We start from the raw sequence: 19,876 nt of genomic DNA, 5'->3' as shown, positions 1-19,876 counted from the left end.
GAGGAAAATGTAGCATTTGAAGAGGATCTGAGACATTCTTTTCCTGACGTAGTTTATTAAAGGCCTAAGCAACTTCTGAAGGCAATGTAGGTGGATATTCCCCCCCCCCCCCGGGTGGGTGAGCATCAGTCAAGGGAGTAAATATGGGATGGTTTATGTTTATTTTTATTGTACTTCTTTCTTCTTTTCTTTCATTAGATGCTTTTATCTGCTCTGAGCCTGTGCTGGTTATTTATTTATTTATTTATTTATTTATTGCATTTCTATACCGCCCAATAGCCAAAGCTCTCTTATAATTTTAAAACCAAAATTAATTAACTTGTATTAGAACCTTTCAGGCATTAGTGTGGCTTATAAAGACGTTTATTAGCATTTATTAATTTAGACATTTATTAAGTAGCCCCTAAGCCATATTTCTTCTGTATTTAAAAAAAATTGTTCTTAAAAGATAATCTGTTTTAATCATTGTAGTTTGATTGGTATTAATGATGTCTGGAATAAGGTAGCTCTTATAAATAGCTTTGGAGTAAACTAATAAAGTTGAAAACAGCAAAAGCATATTGGAAAATATGATATTATAAATCTCATCTTGTAATCTTATAACTGGCAGATCATATTTATAGGTGTTCCGTATTAAATATTTTGAGTGCTTGTCAGCCTAATAGCTTTCACTGAGGAATGAAATAATTTTACATTACCCAATATATAGTAATGGGTAAAGAGAGTGGGGTGGGAAATCGGCAGCGTTGTTTACTTTTTGTGCCTGCCAGACTTTTTAAATTCTTGTAGATATCGTTACAGCAATCCAGTTGCAACATTCTTCTTCCAAGCTCAATTGAAAATATTGTGCTGTAGCTCTCACCCTTCTCAGTGGTTTATATATAGGAGAAGATTCCAGCAGATCGTGTTCGTTGTATTAACCATAGTTATGAACTAGTGTTTGCTGTATTGTCATCCTTTTAGATGCTCAAGTTCACATTTATCACTGATTTGAATATCACCACCACCACCACCACACTCTATGGGTTGTTGCTTCCTCTAACAGCAAACTAAGGGGACCATTGCTGACGGAAATGAGTAACAAGAGGGGGGAGGTACCAGCATGTGCAAAGGAACCCCAAGATTTGCAGTACAAAACAATATTTTTTAAAAATAAAAACAAACTAAGAGGGCAAGAAACCCCAAAAACAATCCAGTGAGGATTGAGCATGCTCAGTAGCCACAAAATGTTGATTGACAGTTGGAAACAAAAAATGGAAAACGGCTGATACCCTTCTTGCATTCCTTATATCTGATAATACCCCAGAGGAAGATGTGTCTGCCTAGCACCCTGAACAGGAGGGTCCCACTTCTAGAATCTAATATTTATTGTAGCAGCTGTTGTGAACTGCCCTGAGCAACACATTTTGCTTCTTTCTTTCTTTCTTTCTTTCTTTCTTTCTTTCTTTCTTTCTTTTTATTTATTTGAATTTAGACAATTACAAAGCAAGTCAGTACTGAGACAAAATTCTTATAGCAAACAAGAGGAAGTTGCTGTTTGTGTTTAACATTTGTATAGTTGTACCTAGAAATTATCAAGTTGTGCAACTGGATGCCTTATGTTCTTCATGACCCAATTTGGGATGGCTACACCACTGCCTGTTGTAGGTTGGGGACTCATCATTCCTTTCTCCATTCTGATGATAGAAAGACAATGTTCACATGATCAAAATAAGCCAGGCGTGATTTCCATACTCACTGCTTCACCCTGACGTGTTGTGTTGTTTGAATCCAAGCAGCATGGCTTGTTGGATGGAGAAACAACCCTCTAATAACCCTACAACAACCTGTGGGTTGGAAATTGCTCCTGGCACCATGACTTATTTTCATTGTGCAAACCAAGTTATTGAGTACTTGGTTTCTTTGTCGCTCTTTCTTCTTCCTCTAGAGATATTTAAGCATCACATTTTAAAGCATATTTCCAAAACCTGTAGAAACTTTGCTGGAATTTTTTTTTTACTTAAATACATCATTTTGCCAAACAGATTGCCTTTTTGCAGATGATGGTAGTGGTGTATGTTGCATATTGTTTTCCTAGAATTTTACGTGTTAAAATTTAACCGGGTTGTCTTCCGTCTGTTCTTCTTTTACAGAATACATCAAATATTTTACAGAATACATCAAATTCAAAGCTGAAGAAGAAAATAACTAAAACAAAAGAAGCTAAAAAGGTTTTGAAGAGAAAATTTAAAGTAAACACAAAAATCATATTTACTGAAGATGGGGAGGTAAGATCAAATAAGAACTGTTTGTTTATACAGGCAAGAGCTCCTGCATATGTATCTGGGGCCTAGAGCAGAAGTCATCTGCTAACTATAGTTTCCTGTTTTGTTTGAACCAGGAAGTTCTGAATGATGGTTTTGGAACAAGCCAGGATAGTTAAACATAGTTTGAGTTGGCTTAATATCCTGGTTTGTTATAAAGTCATTAACCATTGTTTCCTGGTTTGGAAAAAACAGGGAAACTAATTCATGGAAGACACTTTGGTTTGTTTCCTGCTTTGTGTCAAGGGAGGAATGAAGGAACTGCATGCACCAATGGGCTTATTCACATCTTGCCTTATTAAGCTGAAATATTATCAGTCAAACCTTCTCACTGGCCTGGTTCAGACCACACTAAACCATGCTGCATAACCACAAAATGATTAAGGGAATGCATTAATACATTCCTTTAACCATTTTGTGGTTAAGCAGCATGATTTAGCGTGTTGTTTGAACCAGGCCACTGACAGTCTGCCAAGGAACTCCTTTGAGTGGGCTGTGGGACCCCAGCACCATGCCACAGATTCTGTGTCATACTCAGTTTACCCAGGGACTCTGGTCAAGTCTGTAGGTTTTCCCCCAATACAACAGTGATGTATTTTCACTGAGATATTCAAAGTTCTTTCCTAGCCTTCATGATAATGCGCTTAAGTTTGTGGCCTTATTGAATGCTACCTTTTGGCAGTGTGGTTTGCAAGTCCACAATAAAACTAACAGAAGAAATAACTGGTGGACTTTTCCATAGCAGTTGGTGACAAAGGGTGGTATTTGATAAGGGCCACAATATAGTGCTTCTGGGGCCCAAGACTTGATACGAGCAAAAGTGCTCGTTTCTGGAAGGGGCATGTCGCGTCCCTTCCAGGAACCAATGTTTTCGTTCATGTTGTGGCTTGGCCATAGAAGCCCTAAATCGTGGTTGTAGGTGGATCTGGGCTGGTGGGGCTGGGTGGACGTGGCCTGGGCCCCCGCAGGGCTGGCCACGTGCACATGCCCCCTACTTGATACTACCCAAAAGCCCAATTTAAAATTCCTTCTGCACATCAGGGCAGGTAAACTGAGCATATTCGGTGGGGAGGTCTTGCTAGACTGCAGGAGGAGTTGCTAGGTTTATCTATTTATTTGTTTAAAATATTTCTAGGCCACCTCCCATGGTGGCTTACAACAATAAAATTCCATATAGAAAAAAACCCAATACAGTAACAACAACAACAACAACAACACCCCCCCAAAAAAAACCCTAATAAAAGCAACAGACACCAGGAATAATGTATCTGTCCTGGAGAGTTCTAAACACCTACAACACAACTGCAGCTACAGACCAGAACACTCCAGTAAAACGTAATCAGGGGAAGGCCAGAATAAACAAGTAAGTTTTCACGTTCTTTCTAAAAGCTGCAGTGATGGGGCCTAACAGACCCCCAATGGCAACATATTCCAGCGATGTGGGAACACTGCAGAAAAAAATATTTATTTATTTATTGCATCTCTATACCACCCAATAGCCGAAGCTCTCTAGGTGGTTTACAGAAAAGGCCCTCTCTCGTGAACCAGCCCACCTAACTGCCCTCAAAGTTGGGCGAGTGAGAAGGGTTTTGGTTCTTCTTCGTGGTCTCTCTGCATCACACATATGGGCTCTGTGCCTGCGCAGGGCCAGCTCCGGAAACTTCTATAGCTGAAATCTTTTTAGGCGGGAACCCCTCCCCCACCGTCGGCTAAGCATGCTCAGGGGTTCCCGCCTGATCCCCTCAGTTCTCTTCAACCGCCTGTAGGGTCAACAGCGTTTAGGCAGGCTGATATGGGTAAAGGTGGCCGTTCGAGTAATTTGGTCCCAAACTGTTTAAGGCTGTAAAGGCCAAAACCAGCACTTTAAATTGCGCAGTTGCATGTGATGTTTATTTGTGAAACATTGTCAGTTGCAACAGTGTTTTGAACAATGTTGCTTCACAGAAATGTTTTGACCCATTTCAGTAGATAAGCACTGAGGCCATGTTTATGCTACTGAATTTCCATAGGAAATTGCATTTGACCATGATGTTCTGAAAACGAAACATTTATTTTCACTGCATTGAAGGATATGGCAAATGCTCTGACTAAGGTGAAGTTGGAATGCTTTGCTCCTTAAAATAATTTAGTGCATTGCTAATTTGAAGCTGAAAACAACGGATAGTGTCAGGGTTAGAAGATAGGCCCATGACCCTTCTCTCTCTCTCTGGGAGATCTTCTGACACTTTGCAAAAGATTGGGCATAAAAGGTGGGCAGCCTGGGGTAGCACCAAAGCTTTAATTTGTTTTGCCCTTATCCAGTCCATTACTGACATCAAGCACCATTTTAGAACCAAACAGCTTCCTTGGAGAGATAGAGTTGGGTTTCATCAGTGTGTGGATGGCACTGAATCCCAAACTCCCATAATTAGGCCTGAAGCCAAATATCTGAACTGGCATGGTCGTGCATGCCTTAGTTACATCCTGTTTGGACTACTGTAATATGCTCTATGTGGGGCGGCCTTTGAAAATGGCTCAGAAATTTCAGCTAGTCCAGAATGCTGAGGCCAAACTGTTGGCTGGGGCTGGTTATAGGGACCATGCAATTGCCTTGTTACAATGCTTCACTGTTTCTGGGCAGAATTCAAACTGCTAGTGATGAGCTAAAAAGCCCTATATGCCTTAAGACCAGACTATCTGAAAAAACGACTTCTCCCACATGGAACGTCCCTGGTTCTTAAGATCTTCTGGGGATGCCCTGCTTTTGAGACCACCACTATCGCAAGAACATCATAAGAAGAGCCATGCTGGATCAGACCAAGGGTCCAGCTAGTCCAGCACTCTGTTCACATATTGGCCAGGAACCCACAAGCAGGACGTGGGTGCAACAGCAACTGGTGTACATAGGCTTATTGCCTCTGATATCAGAGACACATTGGGTGGCGACCCAAGCGGGGACTTTTCAGTGGCTGCCCCCAGGCTGTGGAACTCCTTCCCAAATGAGCCTAGGTTGCTCCCTCTCTGGTCTCCTTCCCTGGCAGGCAAAGACCACTTTATTCAAGAAGGCCTTTGGCCTGTAAGTGGGTCTGTTGGATCGGGTGCTATCTTTTATTTTTTAATTTTTAATTCTGTAGTATTCTTTTATTGTATTTTAATGTATTGCTTTATTGCTTTAAACTATTTTAACTATGCCTGTAAGCCTCCTTGAGTGCCATTTTTTGGTAGAAAGGTGGGGTGAAAATCAAATCAAATAAATCAAATAAATAGTGGCTGTAGTTAGTAGTTTGGTAAAAAGTTACTACAATTTCTTTCTCTTTTTTTTTAGGAAGCACTGTTATGTGTTTCTGTAGTAGCTCTGGATGCTGAACTGTCAGTTTCTATAATTAGGTCCATGTATTAAAGCTCGGTGTTGGTTTTTTTATGAATTTGCGTGAGGAATGATCATGTTGAATGCGATGCTGCATTCAAAATGTGAAATAGCAATATGGGTTCCGGTGATATTCTGAGCTAATCTCATGGGAAGAGCAAAATGAAATAAGACATTAAAGGCACTGGCTGGCCTTTTCAGGTATTTGTGCATGTGGTCTTGTCAGTTTGAATAAGCACATGTGTAAAAATATAAGGTGCCTAATAAGTATTGCATGAGGAGTATTATCTCCATCTCATTGGTGTGCATTTTCTGCATACTAATACTCACATTCACCATGTCCTTTGCTTCTTCCTTTCCCCGTTGCTCTATGCTTCGGCTATTGGGCGGTATAGAAATACAATAAATAAATAAATAAATAAATATGCAGGATTCTTTTAAGGGCTTTGCTTCGCCCAGCCCAATAACTCCCCCTTTCCCCATAATAGTAACAGGTTCATCTACCTGCTCTGCCATTTTTCCTCCCCCCACTCCATTCCTACTGCAGGTGAGGAGAGGGTGGTTATTGCACTTACAAGCTCAGCAGGATTAGATGACGGAACAAGCCAGTTGGGTCCCTCCTGGTCCTATACAATGGCTAACCTGACTCCACGCTCTGAACGGCTCATTGCTCTGGCGTAGACCAAACTAGCATTGGACTGCCTTGCCTTCGTGTGTCCCAGCTCGACTCTAGACAAATCATCTTAACATAAAATAGCCTAATTGCACATTCTGTGTGATGGAGTGCTAAGTGTGTTTGACTGGATCAATCGCAGTCTGAAATTAATAAAACTATTCTCAGTAGTGCTTTGCAAATGGACCTTCTATCCACCAAAGTTGGCTTGGTAAAATTCTAGGGAATCTCTCTTATTCCTCTGGACCAAACCAGCAAAGAATTTTTAGAACCCAGGAAGTCGCCTTATGAATGGGTCAAACTATTTGTTCATCTAACTCAGTATTGTCTGTTCTGACTGGCAAGAATTCCCCAGGGTTTCAGGCAGAGGTTTTCCTATCACTTGGTCCCTGATCCTTTAAAGTGGAGATACTATGAATTGAAGGTGTTCTGGGACCTTCTGCACTCCAAACATTTCTGGGTCATTCTTCCCTCACTTCAACCCCCGTTTTTATGTGTGTGTGTGACCCCCAAATGCATGTCTTTATAGGCACTGAATTGACTAAAGAGAGTCCTTCCATTGCAATTAAAATCTTTCATGAAAGCAGCCATTCTGAATTTAGCAATAAGACATAAAATTGGGACAATGTGGAGTATTCCTGTGAAGCATTCCTGTCAGCCAGCTTTGCCCTCCTCCAGGGATCTCCATTACATTCTGCCTTGATCCTGGATCTACAGTTCCTCAAACCCCTTCCCCCAAAGTCCATCAATGTTCTGTGTCCACTCAGTATGCTCAGGCTGTTTGGGCTTCTTCCCCATTAGGGTTTTGTTTTTGTTTTCCTAAAGGTTTTTATGTACTTGGGGTTTCTCCAAGCCTGCTGATAATTCCCTCTTGGGCGTTGATGATGCCATTTTGGCTACACAAAGATCCACACTCACTTCTGAACTGTGGAAATAGAGGGAATGATGCAATGATGTTCTCATTGTTCTTCTGTGATTCAGTTAATTCAGCAATGGCCACCGGCACAAAAGTCTGTCCAAGACAAAGCAAAAGATGATGACAATTCTGATGGCATCGATCTAGACAAAGCAAAAGAGAGGTTGCAGGAAGAGGACAAATTCGACAAAGAAGAATATAGAAAGAAAATTAAAGAAAAACACAGGGTAAGTCAAGCTTGCTCCCATTTGTTGGAATGTTTGAGAAATGCTGAGAAATTCTGGCATGGGGATAAGTGTGCATAATGTTTCAGTGCGCGTGAGACTTTGCACATTGAACTATTTCAATTAAATTCATGTGTTGTTTAAATCTTCTGTAGTGTTTGTTACATCACTTCCTATGCTACTCAGATGTAGGAACCAGGGAGATCAGGCAGGGGGGTGGGCAACATGGTTACTTCTCACAGCTGTGTTGTCATTCCCTGGGGACAGGCACCTCTAGCCAGCAAGTAAGTGCACTGTCAGTCTTGGGTGATCTTCTAGTTCCAAATATTATCAAAGTGGTGAAGAAGCAAATATGCAGCAGTGGCAACCAAACCACCCAGGATAGCTGGCTAATAGCTGAAGTTTGATGATTAAATGCATTTACATGATAGCCATAGTAGAGAACAGGGCAATATTTGAAGGGCCATAACAATGGAGGACATGGGGTGGTATGCCATCAAGAACTATGGGGACCAGAGAGGTTTGTATTAGTGAAGCCTTGGGCATATTACATTTTATTTAAATGCCCACATTTTGCATAGATGTGATTGAGAACTATTTGAAATGGTAATGAATTATTCAAGAAATGTCATAGCTATAATATGATTGATTTTAGCTATAATGTAAAGTTTTAGTGCTAGTGCTTCAAACTCCCCATTTGGCATTTTAGAAAAAAACACCCTAAATTGTAGGCCATAAAAATGCAAAGATTGTTTCTGGACCATTTATTTGTCATAAACCAGAGCTGAAAGTTTGAGAACTTGACAGCACACAATAGTTATAAATGCTGCTCTGTCTCATTATTGACCATTGATCATTCTCCTCCTTCTCATTATTGTTATTTATAGCATTTATGTTGATATAGCAGCTAAAAGCCTATATCAGGATTGCACCCTGTTCTTTATAAATACAAGAACAAATAATCTGTTTCTTCAGCGAACCTAAAGGAAAGTAGTAAAGTTCTTCTTTGTGATTTCTGTGTTTTACACACATGGGTTCTGTGCTTTTGCAGAACATCCAATGGAACCTTCTAGAGCTGAAACTTTTAGGCATGAAGTCTTCTATGCCCTCCACCTGCGCATGGCATGGGGTGGCACTTCTGCCTTTCCCCTCAGTTCCTCTTTGACCACCACAGCAGCTGCATTTTTGAGAGCCTTCTTCAACTAAATCTATTGTTACTAGTATTCTGTTACTAGTATTGTTCCCCCCCCCTCTTTTCTCTCTTTATATTAGCTTCTCCTTTACAACATTGTGCTCTGAGATCTTCTGGGGAGGCCTTTCTCTCAGTCCCACCAATATCACAGGCATACCTAATGGGTACGTGGGAGAGGGCCTTCACAGTGGCTGCTCCAAGGCTCTGGAACTCCCTTCCCAGGGAGGCTAGGCTGGCTCCCTCCCTTTGTGTTACACTTTCGGAGGCAGGCAAAACCTTTTTTTGTTTTGACAGGCTTTTGGAAATACTGTGGACTTGTGTTAATGTATTTGATTTTTTTTATTATTGTTACTGCTTTTTTAAAAAAATTAAAAATGTTTTTAATTTTACTGTGCGTTTAATTCTATTTTAACTTTTGTAAATTTATATTTATGTGTTTTAATTGTATATGTTTTAATCTTATAAACTGCCTTGAAAACTGGGGAAAAGGTTGGAAATAATTAATAATAATAATAATAATAATAATAATAATAATAATAATAATAATTTCTTGTAGCGTGCTACCTCCTCTGCAGTTCCCTCTCTCAATGGCCTATTGGCCTTTAAGCCTTTTTCTGTGAATGTGTGGACTGTGGGCTCCTGCCAGCAGACGGCCATAGTCTCTGCCTCTTCTGGTTGGGCAAAGGGCATGTGGTAGAGTCATGTACACATTTCCAAGGAATTACTAAACAAGCACACAAGAACCACCACAATTGACATTCATTTGCTGCTTCTGGCAGCAACTATGACGTTGTATCTAGTTCTGCCTTGTGTTGCAATTTAGTATTATAGTAATGTCTGTTGCTGGTCTATGCATTAGATTTCTAAATAATCCACAAGAATGCTTAGCAAAATTCTCCCATTCCCTTCATCTGCAGACTGCTTTGTAATTTGGGGGAGGGGGTAGTGCTTTAAATTTTTTTTCCATGGGACCTAATCCTACATTCCTCAGAATTGTGGTTTCTATATGACAATAAGTTCCTTGGATTTCTGTGAGACTTATTTCCAATATATGTCTTAAATTTCTATTTAGTTCACAAGGATGCTTAACGAAATTATCAAATATAAATGTATAGAGAGGTGTTTTCCAAAGAGAATACTTCTGTTTGAAACAGAACTAAAAGATCTATATGTGAAAACTATAGCATTATTCAAGAGTACTCAAAATGAAGTACAAGAATTATAGTATTATTCTAAATCAAGAATTACTTAGAAACTTGTGTCAATACTCTTTGCCAATATTCTTTTATTACTGTTTACAGTTTCCTTCATTTCATGAAGGGTAATAAATTCCATTGTATATATAAAAAAACCTTCAATCCAGTAATAAAGGTTCTATAAAGCTGGAGCTTTTAAATGCATTTTTCATCTACTCTCAAATTCTGGACTTTAAAATCTCCCCCCCCCCCAACATAACAGTTTGCTGAAGTCATTTTTAAAACCAAAAAATAAATGTCAAATTAATGTTAGTTGTACATTTATGCATTATAAAAAGTGTAAGGAGTCTGAAGGATTGACTGATAAAATGTTTAATAACTGGTTCTGGCAATTGAAGTACCAAAACTTAATTTTCAGAGTTCATAAATTTGTCACTGAGCTGGCTCAGTGATTTATAATATTTTGATCAGTCATTTCACACTTCTTCATTAACACTTGCCCTTGAAATTGAATTGCTTTACTTCCGTTTTCCGAGTTTTTAAATATTAAAACTGATTTTTCCTGCTGTTTCAAAGAGAAAACAAATCAAATGATTTTGCTGTTCTATTCTCAAATTCCTCACATTTGGAAAACTTGCTATCCATACCCCAGTGACAAGTATAGGTTTAAAATACTTTGATCAAACACTTATTTGAAATATGAAAGTGTTTACTATTAAGATGGAAGTTATGCCCTATGGAAGGCATTGAAATCTGTGTTGTTGAGACCATTCAAACTGTGCAAAAACTATAGATGTAGCATAACATGAAGGCATTAGATGCCACCTTTCCAGGGTCTAATCTACACCAAGCAGGATATTGCACTATGAAAGTGGTATATAAAAGGCAGGAGCCACACTAGTGCTTTATAGCGGTATTGAAGTGCACTGACAACACTCAGGCCTAATCTACACCAAGCAGGATATTTGACTATGAAAGCAGTATATAAAAGGCAGGAGCCACACTACTGCTTTATCGTGGTATTGAAGTGCACTGACAATTGTTGGGGCCCATTGACACATCATCATCATCATCATTATTATTATTATTATTATTATATTTTCTTACCTGCCTCTCCATTTTGATTGAGGTGGGGAACAACAGTAAGTATAAAATACATAAAATACTGGTTAAAAACTTAGTATACATTGTTAAAACATCCTAAAAAGCATCCTAAAAGCATATTATATACCGCTTTCATAGTGCTATATCCTGCTTTGTGTGGCTCCTGCCTTTTATATACTGCTTCCATACTGCTTTCATAGTCAAATATCCTGCTTGGTGTAGATTAGGCCCAGGTTTTAAATCCAAGTTTATATAGTTGGACAGCTATGCTACCAAGTTCTGAATCCATAGGTGAGGACGGCTAACAACTCTCTAGCCCTGTTCAGGTGTTCTCTAAATGTGTTGTTTAAACACACGAGAAGCGGTTTCCCTCCAGCCCTGTCTCCCTCCATTGTCACTCTTGTCATGGAGAGTCAGACTTATGGAGGGCAACTTTGTGAAGAGGAGAGCTTCCCAGGTCTATAGGGGCTCTCCACAAGATAAAGAACCCTGATTTTCCAGCACTACCCTCAGCAGGCCTATAACTCTATCCCTTGGCCTTCTAATCTTGCCTGACTTCAAACTATATGGACTGCAAAATGGTTAGGGAAGACTTCCCCCAGTGGCTGAAGAAGTACTGCAGACTTCAACCACATGGACACATTCTAATTAATGAATATTAATTAATACATTTAAAAATAATATAACTCTGATGTGCACACTCCTATGGTTCCCTTAGTATGCACCCCAAGTTTCAGATGTCTAAGTTTCACAGTCTTGGAGCTTTGGCTGTGATGGACAGATGGACAGACAAATATATTTTGTTATTACAGAAGTGCACAAGTTTGACACCTTCACTTTCCCACAGCAGTGTAGGAAACAAGATTGAAAAGGCCCAGCGCAAAGATAAGGGGGGGGGGGGAAGGAAAATAGAACTTCCATGTAAATCTGAAGTCTTGAATTACTTAACCTTGAAAGAAGAGTTAATAGACTTGACAGAGGTACTTAAAATTATGAAGAGCATAATAAAATACAGATCGATCTTGCTTTCTGCACTTTTGTAGTATTCAAACAAGAGCTTGCTGAAAGTTAATGGGAAGTGTCTTGTATCAAATAAAGGGCAGAACTGTTACATCCAGCAAGGCGCTGTCTGCAGGGGTGTAGCTCTACTATTAGGCAATTGCGACTTCATAAAACACTTCTACTATACTTGCCAACCATAGGATTGATTTGAAAGATGCTCTTCCTGTACCTTGAGATTATCAGATAATTCAAGGGATTTGCACTTGATCCTCTTTAAGCCTTTGACTGATTTGGATATAAAATCAAATTGGGATTAATTAAAAACACAAATTAAAAATATTTAACAAGAGCTTGGGAAACGATTCTGTGTTTTGAAATATTTGGCACATGACCATAGTATTATAGAGTGATGTGTGGATAGATTTTATATACTGCCTGATTTGCTTTTAAAAAAAAAAAAGCAATGAAAGTTTTATTATTTAAAACCATACAATGATTTTAAATAATATAACATTGGAGCAATAAAAACAAAACCAGTAAAAACAGTAAAATTTTAAAAGGCTAAAGTGAAAAATTGCATTGAAAATATATAGGTCAACATTTCACAAATGGATTTGGCCATGGAACGCTTTTGGGCTTGAAATATATTAAAATGCTGGTCCCAGGGCTATGGTAGTCCCCTAGGATAGAGCGGGGTAGAGGAAATTTGAGCAAAAAAGATGAACATGATGGCATGAGAGATGCTGAAGATTGTCTTTAAAATTGCCACCATTTTAGGTTGTAGTTCTTTGCACACTTACCTGGGCGTAGGGCCCCTGGAAACATAGCAGGACCTACCATAGGGTTGCATTTTTAGATGCATCCAGTGCTCTGTGCCTCTCTAAGCAGCAAGGTCCTGTGCTACCTTGTTTCTCCTTTTCTCTGCTAATAATACATTGTCCCTGCGTCTTGTAGAGGAGCTGTAGGTAGCTTAGTGGTAGATCACATGCTTTGCATGCAAAAGGTCCCAAGTTCAATTTCTGGCATTTCTGGGTAGGTCTGGGCAGGACCCTTGTCTGAGCTGCTGGAAATGCCATAAACAACAAAGCAAAACTAATCTTTAACAAAATACACCATCAACAAAAGCCAAAGTTAAGAAAAGAGATATACCTCTATGCAGGACTCTTTAAAACAAAAGAATACAAATTGTGTTATAACAGTATAGCAATTACAAATATAACAATATAAAAAGTAAAAACCTTTATGTAAAACCTGTTAATTTTAACTGTTATAATTTACAGATTTTACATATTAAGGTTTTATATTTGTTACTGCTCTACTGTTAGAATACAATTTGTATTAAAGTATCCAGCACAGAGCTATATATTTTCCTTAACTTTGGTTTTTGTTGAGCCACAGGAGGGAGTAAGGGAGCACTAGGACTGCCTGACACAGCCTATAGAAATTCCAGGAAATATCAACATTACCCAGTACGCACTGGGTAAAGGAGAGGTTAAGGCATGGTAAGCAGTGGGATTGTTCAGATATCATGCTAAGCCATGGTTAGGCCGCTAACCCTTTTGCAGCAAATGGTTAGTGAGTGTGTATAAACTGTGGTTATGTATCCACCATGGTTAGGAATGGTTTACATGACATGCCTAAATCGTGGTTCACACAACATGCTACACCATTTTTTAATTCCCCCCTTTTTATTGTGAATATCAACAAAACAGAACAGAAAATACATCATGAAAAAGAAAAGAGTTTTTTTTTACATATATAGCAATATTGTCATTTTCCCATCATGTGCACCATTCTCCCCCCCCCCCCTTTTTAAAAAATGGATTGTCATACATTGGGCTTGTTCAAATAACATGGTTTGGCTGTTAAGCCTTTTGCAGCAAATGATTAGTGAGCATGTTTAAACCATGGTTATGTAGCCACCATGGTTAGGAATGGTTCACATGACACGCCAAGTTATGGCTCACACCACATGCTAAGCCATAACGTTTAGCTTAAAACGCTAATATTGAACAGGGTCAATATTAACTAGGCTCTCCCAGGGCTTCAGGGAGGATAACTGCTCATCGTTCTGTAAACTGATCAACAAAGTAGATGGTCCTTTGAACATTGAGTAAAGCATGCCTCCGGTTTCAATCCAGCCTAAAATCCTGTCATTTTAGGTATTCCAGATTTTGGAAAACTATGTAGACAATTTAAATACAAAACTGCTTCCATGTTTAAGAGCCTTTCAGGCCTGTGAAATTTGAATGAAATGGGGAAAATAAGCCAAAACAAGAATCCCATAAAATCAGGGGAAGACACATGGCTCTTGCGTATTAACTGATCTTGCTTTAGATAATGTGTGCAAAAATGACAAGAGCACAACTTTCAGGCTGCTGTTCAATATGGCAGTAAATAGAACAAGCTTCCTCAAAATTGTCAAGATGTCCTCATTCCGAACAATGCAAAGGCAGATACAATTTCCATCTCCTCGTACACATACCCGTAATCCTGCCTGCTATGCTTTCACCCACTTACTTTGGGTATTATTATTTTATTTTTTTGAGAGTGTCCCAGATGTGACACATTGGCAGGCATATTAAAATACTTACGAAGTACAGTATGTCTTCAAAGTATTGACTGTCAAGAGTCTGTAGGATTGCCTGAATTTTGACAATATGGTAAATGTCCCAACCTACTTCAGTGTTTCTGTGAATGCAATCTAATAACAATTTTTGTTTAGAAGGAGACTGACCATTCCCCTCTATATTTTTTCCCACTTTTATGGCAAGAAAATTAAACGCATTTGAAAAGTAATAATGTTTCCCCCTCTACCTCATTTCAAATAGACTGTGGTAGAGTTTCTCTCCCTCTCCCTCCTTACACCCCCCTCTCTTAAGTAGCAGGTAAGGTCTGACAAATATCCTCAGGCAAATAGTAAGGTCATGTATTAATTATGATTAGAAAATTACATTTTCCCTCTCCTCAAATAGAGAAAATTTACTGTGCATACAAAAGAACATTTATTTTCTTTTTAAAAAAATACAGTGGAAAGGTGATTAATTTTGAGAAGCAGACATCCGTCGTATTGCCAATTTGCCCTTAGGCTGAAACTTTTACATACAATGGAATAAGTTCTGCAAGTCAGTCCCCATGTGAGTTGATTCAGAACTAGTTATGTAATGTGTGAAATTCACTCTAGAGAATGCTGCAGCTGAAATGTTCAACCAAAGCAATGCAGACTGTTACACAGAATGGAGGATGAGTACAGAAGCACTACTTTGTTCCCAGCAGGCACTCATGATCTCCATCTCCAATGGTCTGTGGACCTTAGGCTTTGGCCAAATGCAATGCCAGTCTGGTTACAAAATCTTTGTCTACGTATATTGGAGAATCCACGGTTGAACTATGAGACTGAGGCTGGAATTTAGCCTAGTGAGCTACCTAGAATTGTCTGCAGAGGCTTCACTGCCGTGCTCTAGACTGAGTCCTGGCTTTTTGCAAATACAGGGAGGTATACAACAGAGCAGTCAATTTAGCAAGCAAATGGTCAAGCACAAGTCCAGTAGGGGTTGGGCCAAGGCAGGAGTGGTTGAGATAGCAGGCAGAGATCAAAACACAGTCAGTCAGATAAATAACACAGTCCAGAAGCAGGGCCAAGAAAGAGACCAAGTGTCAATAGCACAAACCGTCAAACTCTAGAGCCAGCACAAACATTATTGCTTGCAGCTCTCCAGTTATCAGTGAGAGCTGATATAGCCAGAACTTCTATATCCCACCCACTACTCAGCTGCATCCTGTTAGAAGTTTGTCAGATGTCCTCCTCATGAGGAGAGCCCAACTCATGAACAGTCTTCTTCAGTAAGTGAGCCCTCCTTTGCCTGGCCACCATCCTATTGGGGATCTTAAGGTGCTGGCATTTTCGAGGGCTGGGTGGTGGCCCAGCATCTCCCTCTGCCTCAGAAGTGGAGCGCTCTGCTCTCTAGGAGGGAGATTCAAAGGCATCCCTCCTGATGGTCTCAGACCCTCTTGGCTAGTGCCAGGGTGTCTTAAAGGGCCAGCTGGTGCTGAGGGTTCTGGTTCCTCCTCTGAAGATGACTCCAGTGTTGGCATAACACCTGGGGCCATGACACCCACAGCCCCTGTTCATACACAATAGGAAATTGGGATGCCCAGCATTAAATTCTGTTTTGAATCTCCTCAAGACTCACCTCCAGTTGGCACTGCCAATTTCACCCATGCTGCATCACTACGATATTCCCTTCACATTTGTTTTGTCCTCTGATTTTGTTGAATTATCATTCCAAACTAGCATGACCAACTTCTTCCCTTGGTGGCTTATTAGTTGTTAAGAGACAAGTCTGATTGCATTGCTGTCACCTCTTGTAGAGTCCCTGTTAGTTGCAATGCTGCCACCATCAATGCTTTAGGATGGTGCAGCCATGCTCGAACCCAGACTGTTGGAGTGTATGGATTTAGACTGGGATGGAGAGTGGGAGAGAGAGAGGTGGAACGACTGATAGGTAAAGGGTACATTGCCAGTGGGGTATCTTAACAAGGAGAAGGAAGACCTTTTGGGAATGAGCAGCACTTGCAGAGATAGTCTGTCAAATCAACCTGTCCTACAGAAGTGGCATTTCATTTGTTATTGATTTATTAATAGTACTTATACTATTAATAAGTATAAATACTATTATCCCTATTATACTATGCTGGAGTGCTGGGCTGAAAACAACAGAATGAAATTTAATAGGGATAAATGCCAAGTTCTACATTTAGGAAATAGAAACCAAATGCACAGTTACAAGTTGGGGGATACTTGGCTCAGCAATACTACAAACGAGAAGGATCTTGGAATTGTTGTAGATCACAAGCTGAATATGAGCCAACAGTGTGATATGGCTGCAAGAAAGGAAAATGCTATTTTGGGCTGCATTAATAGAAGTATAGCTTCCAAATCATGGGAGGTACTGGTTCCTCTCTATTCGGCCCTGGTTAGGCCTCATCTAGAGTATTGCATCCAGTTCTGGGCTCCACAATTCAAGAAGGACGCAGACAAGCTGGAGCATGTTCAGAGGAGGGCAACCAGGATGATCAGGGGTCTGGAAACAATGAAGAGAGACTGAAAGAACTGGGCATGTTTAGCCTGGAGAAGAGAAGATTGAGGGGAGACATGATAGCACTCTTCAAATACTTAAAAGGTTGTCCCACAGAGGAGGGCCAGGATCTCTTCTCGATTCTCTGAGAGTGCAGGACACGGAATAACGGGCTCAAGTTAAAGGAAGCCAGATTCCAGCTGGACATCAGGAAAAACTTACTGACTGTTAGAGCAGTACGACAATGGAATCAGTTACCTAGGGAGGTTGTGGGCTCTCCCACACTAGAGGCATTCAAGAGGCAGCTGGACAACCATCTGTCGGGGATGCTTTAGGGTGGATTCCTGCATTGAGCAGGGGGTTGGTTGGCCTTGTAGGCCCCTTCCAACTCTGCTATTCTATGATTCTATGATATATTACTTAAATCGTTGTGGCTTACACTAAAATGCGTATGACATATAGTAATGTAATAATAATAATTTAAAACATAACAACAACAACAACAACAGTAAAACAAAGACAGTGTCATACATTGGTTCTGTTCAGACAACACACTTACCCATGATTTGGCCGTTAACTCTTTTGCATCAAATGGTTAGCGAGCATGTTTAAACTGTGGTTATGTAGCCACCATGGTTAGGAATGGTTCACATGACATGCCAAGTTATGTGTCACACCACATGCTAAACATAATGTTTAATTCAAAATGCTTAACCACCATGGCCAAGCATGTCATCTGAACAGGGTCAATATGGTGGAGAGTAGAGTGGGAGAATTGAGCTTCCATTCTGAAAATGTGGAAGGATATAAAGTTTAAACAACTGGCAAGGATATGACATTTGCTGTTGGCATTGTGACATTGATACAATAGATACAATGTACATATCATGTCCACAATATGAATTGCTTCCCAGGAGTATTTTCTTGTTCTTTTCTATTAGAAATGTACAATACAGCCAAAATGTAGAACTCTTTATGAGAAGACATTAGCATGTTTAGCAGTATTAAAGAATGAAATGCAGTACTTCCCTTAAAGCACAATAGTTCTGTTTTTCAAGTCCACAAGTCATTTGCTTTTAATCACCGATTCTTTTCATGCAAATGGTTTACGGTGTAGCAAAAGCAAATGATAACATCTCACATTCTTAGTGTGAAATATGGGCATACAGCCTCCAAGAAAGCACTGTCTCTTGAATAACTTATAGTAGTTTACAAAATCTGGAGATCTGAGTGATATCGAGGCTTGTGAAAGTCTGTAGATAAAAGCCTAGTTGTGAAATATATGAGCTACTTTCTGAAATAGTTTTAACTAAAATGGTTTGATTATGATTTGTGTGTTCCTTCATTGTATCTCTGCTTCGCCTCCCTGCCCCCCCCCCCTGTTTCTGGCACAATGCAGCTCTAATTTTATCTAGGAGCTTCTGCATACTTCCATCACACAAAATGCAGAATCCTTTGGTAAATGTCCAATCTTGCTGAGAGGTATTTCACGGATGCTTTCTTGAATCGGGGATCTCAATAAAATAGTTTTTATTTTCTGCCTCGAAGCGTTACTTATTCTCTACCTTTTCTCCCACAATGTAAAATTACACCTGTTTTATGTGAACAGGGGCCTGGTGACAGCATTTGTCCTTGCACGAACCTTTCTCTAAAATTTTACTTGCTGGTTTCTTCAAAAAGCCACCTTCTTCATCGTGGTCTCTATGCATCACACATATGGGCTTTGCGCCTGCGCAGAGACCAGACCGGAATCTCCAATAGCTTAGGGAAACGCTTTTGGGCGGGAACCCCTCCCCCACGCTACCGCGCATGTCCACGGGGTTCCCGCCCTTCCCTCAGTTCTTCGTCGTCCGCCATCGTGCTTAGACGTAGAAACCGTGTTCTCTCCAGCTTGTTTGCTACTTACCGTTTTTACCTCGCTTTTGACTTCTCTTCTGCACTTTTTTCTCTTTCTTGTCTTACCTAAAAAAAAAAAAAAAAAAAAAAATTCTTATATATATATCTATATATATTGTTGTTATTCCTACTTTTTTTCCAACGATCACCGATCGCCTGAGGCGCCTGAGGCGCATGGCCGTAAGGGCCCCCTTCAGAAAGTGCGTGAAATGTGGCGCTAAATTGCCACCTAAGGACGGTCACTCGCTGTGTGTGTTGTGTTTGGGCGAGGCGCATAAAGTCCAACAGTGCCACCATTGTATGGCGTTTACCAAACAAACACGGAAAAATAGATCAGATAGACTGCGGTCTATACTGTGGGAAAAGGCTCTGCGGGCAACTGAACCTACGCCTCATAAGCGTAAGGAACAACACTCCTCGAGGGCAATGGAAAAATCCCTTAGCCCAGAAATTCAATCGATTGTGGTTGGTGAGGAGTTGATGGCGGATAACAGGGCCATACCCCTGACGCCAGGCCGATCCCTAGCGGCTTCCGCAGCCAAGAAGATTTCGAAAAAGGCTCGGACCCCTAAATCGGCGGAACAGCTTAAGAAAAAGAAGAAAAAGAGGAAGGACGCTGAAAAATGCTCCACCTCGAGGGTCGATACCCTATCTTCGATACCCGCTGAGCCTACCGGGTCGGCGCCGACCTCGGTATCGACGCAATTGCCGCTACCAGCACCCTTACCGACTGCGAGGAGCTCCATGTCGGAGGGTGAAATTCGGGACTCCACATCGGTTGTATCCATACCATCGGCTCAGGTACCGTGCACGACTGAGCTGGAAGAGTCGACTAGGCTTGTTCCACATCGGCAACATCGATCTCCTGGCCCGGTTTTTGATCGAAGGCACCGATCTCCTGGTCCGGATTTTGATCGAGTATCTCAATACTCTGAACACCAACGTG

General features: G+C 40.4%; 1 protein-coding gene across 1 annotated transcript in view; it reads left to right on the top strand.

The window, feature by feature from the left end:
• Positions 1-19,876, top strand: part of DDX10 (DEAD-box helicase 10) — a 210,116-nt gene that overhangs the window by 121,977 nt on the left and 68,263 nt on the right. Inside the window, exons 14-15 of the mRNA XM_063127078.1 lie at positions 2,154-2,267; positions 7,304-7,465. Of these exons, the coding sequence (XP_062983148.1) occupies positions 2,154-2,267; positions 7,304-7,465 (276 nt within the window). The remainder of the gene's footprint in view (positions 1-2,153; positions 2,268-7,303; positions 7,466-19,876) is intronic.

This window comes from Elgaria multicarinata, chromosome 5 (assembly GCF_023053635.1).
Source record: "Elgaria multicarinata webbii isolate HBS135686 ecotype San Diego chromosome 5, rElgMul1.1.pri, whole genome shotgun sequence".
Taxonomy (NCBI): Eukaryota; Metazoa; Chordata; class Lepidosauria; order Squamata; family Anguidae; genus Elgaria; species Elgaria multicarinata.
This window is presented reverse-complemented; position numbering and strand designations above follow the sequence as displayed.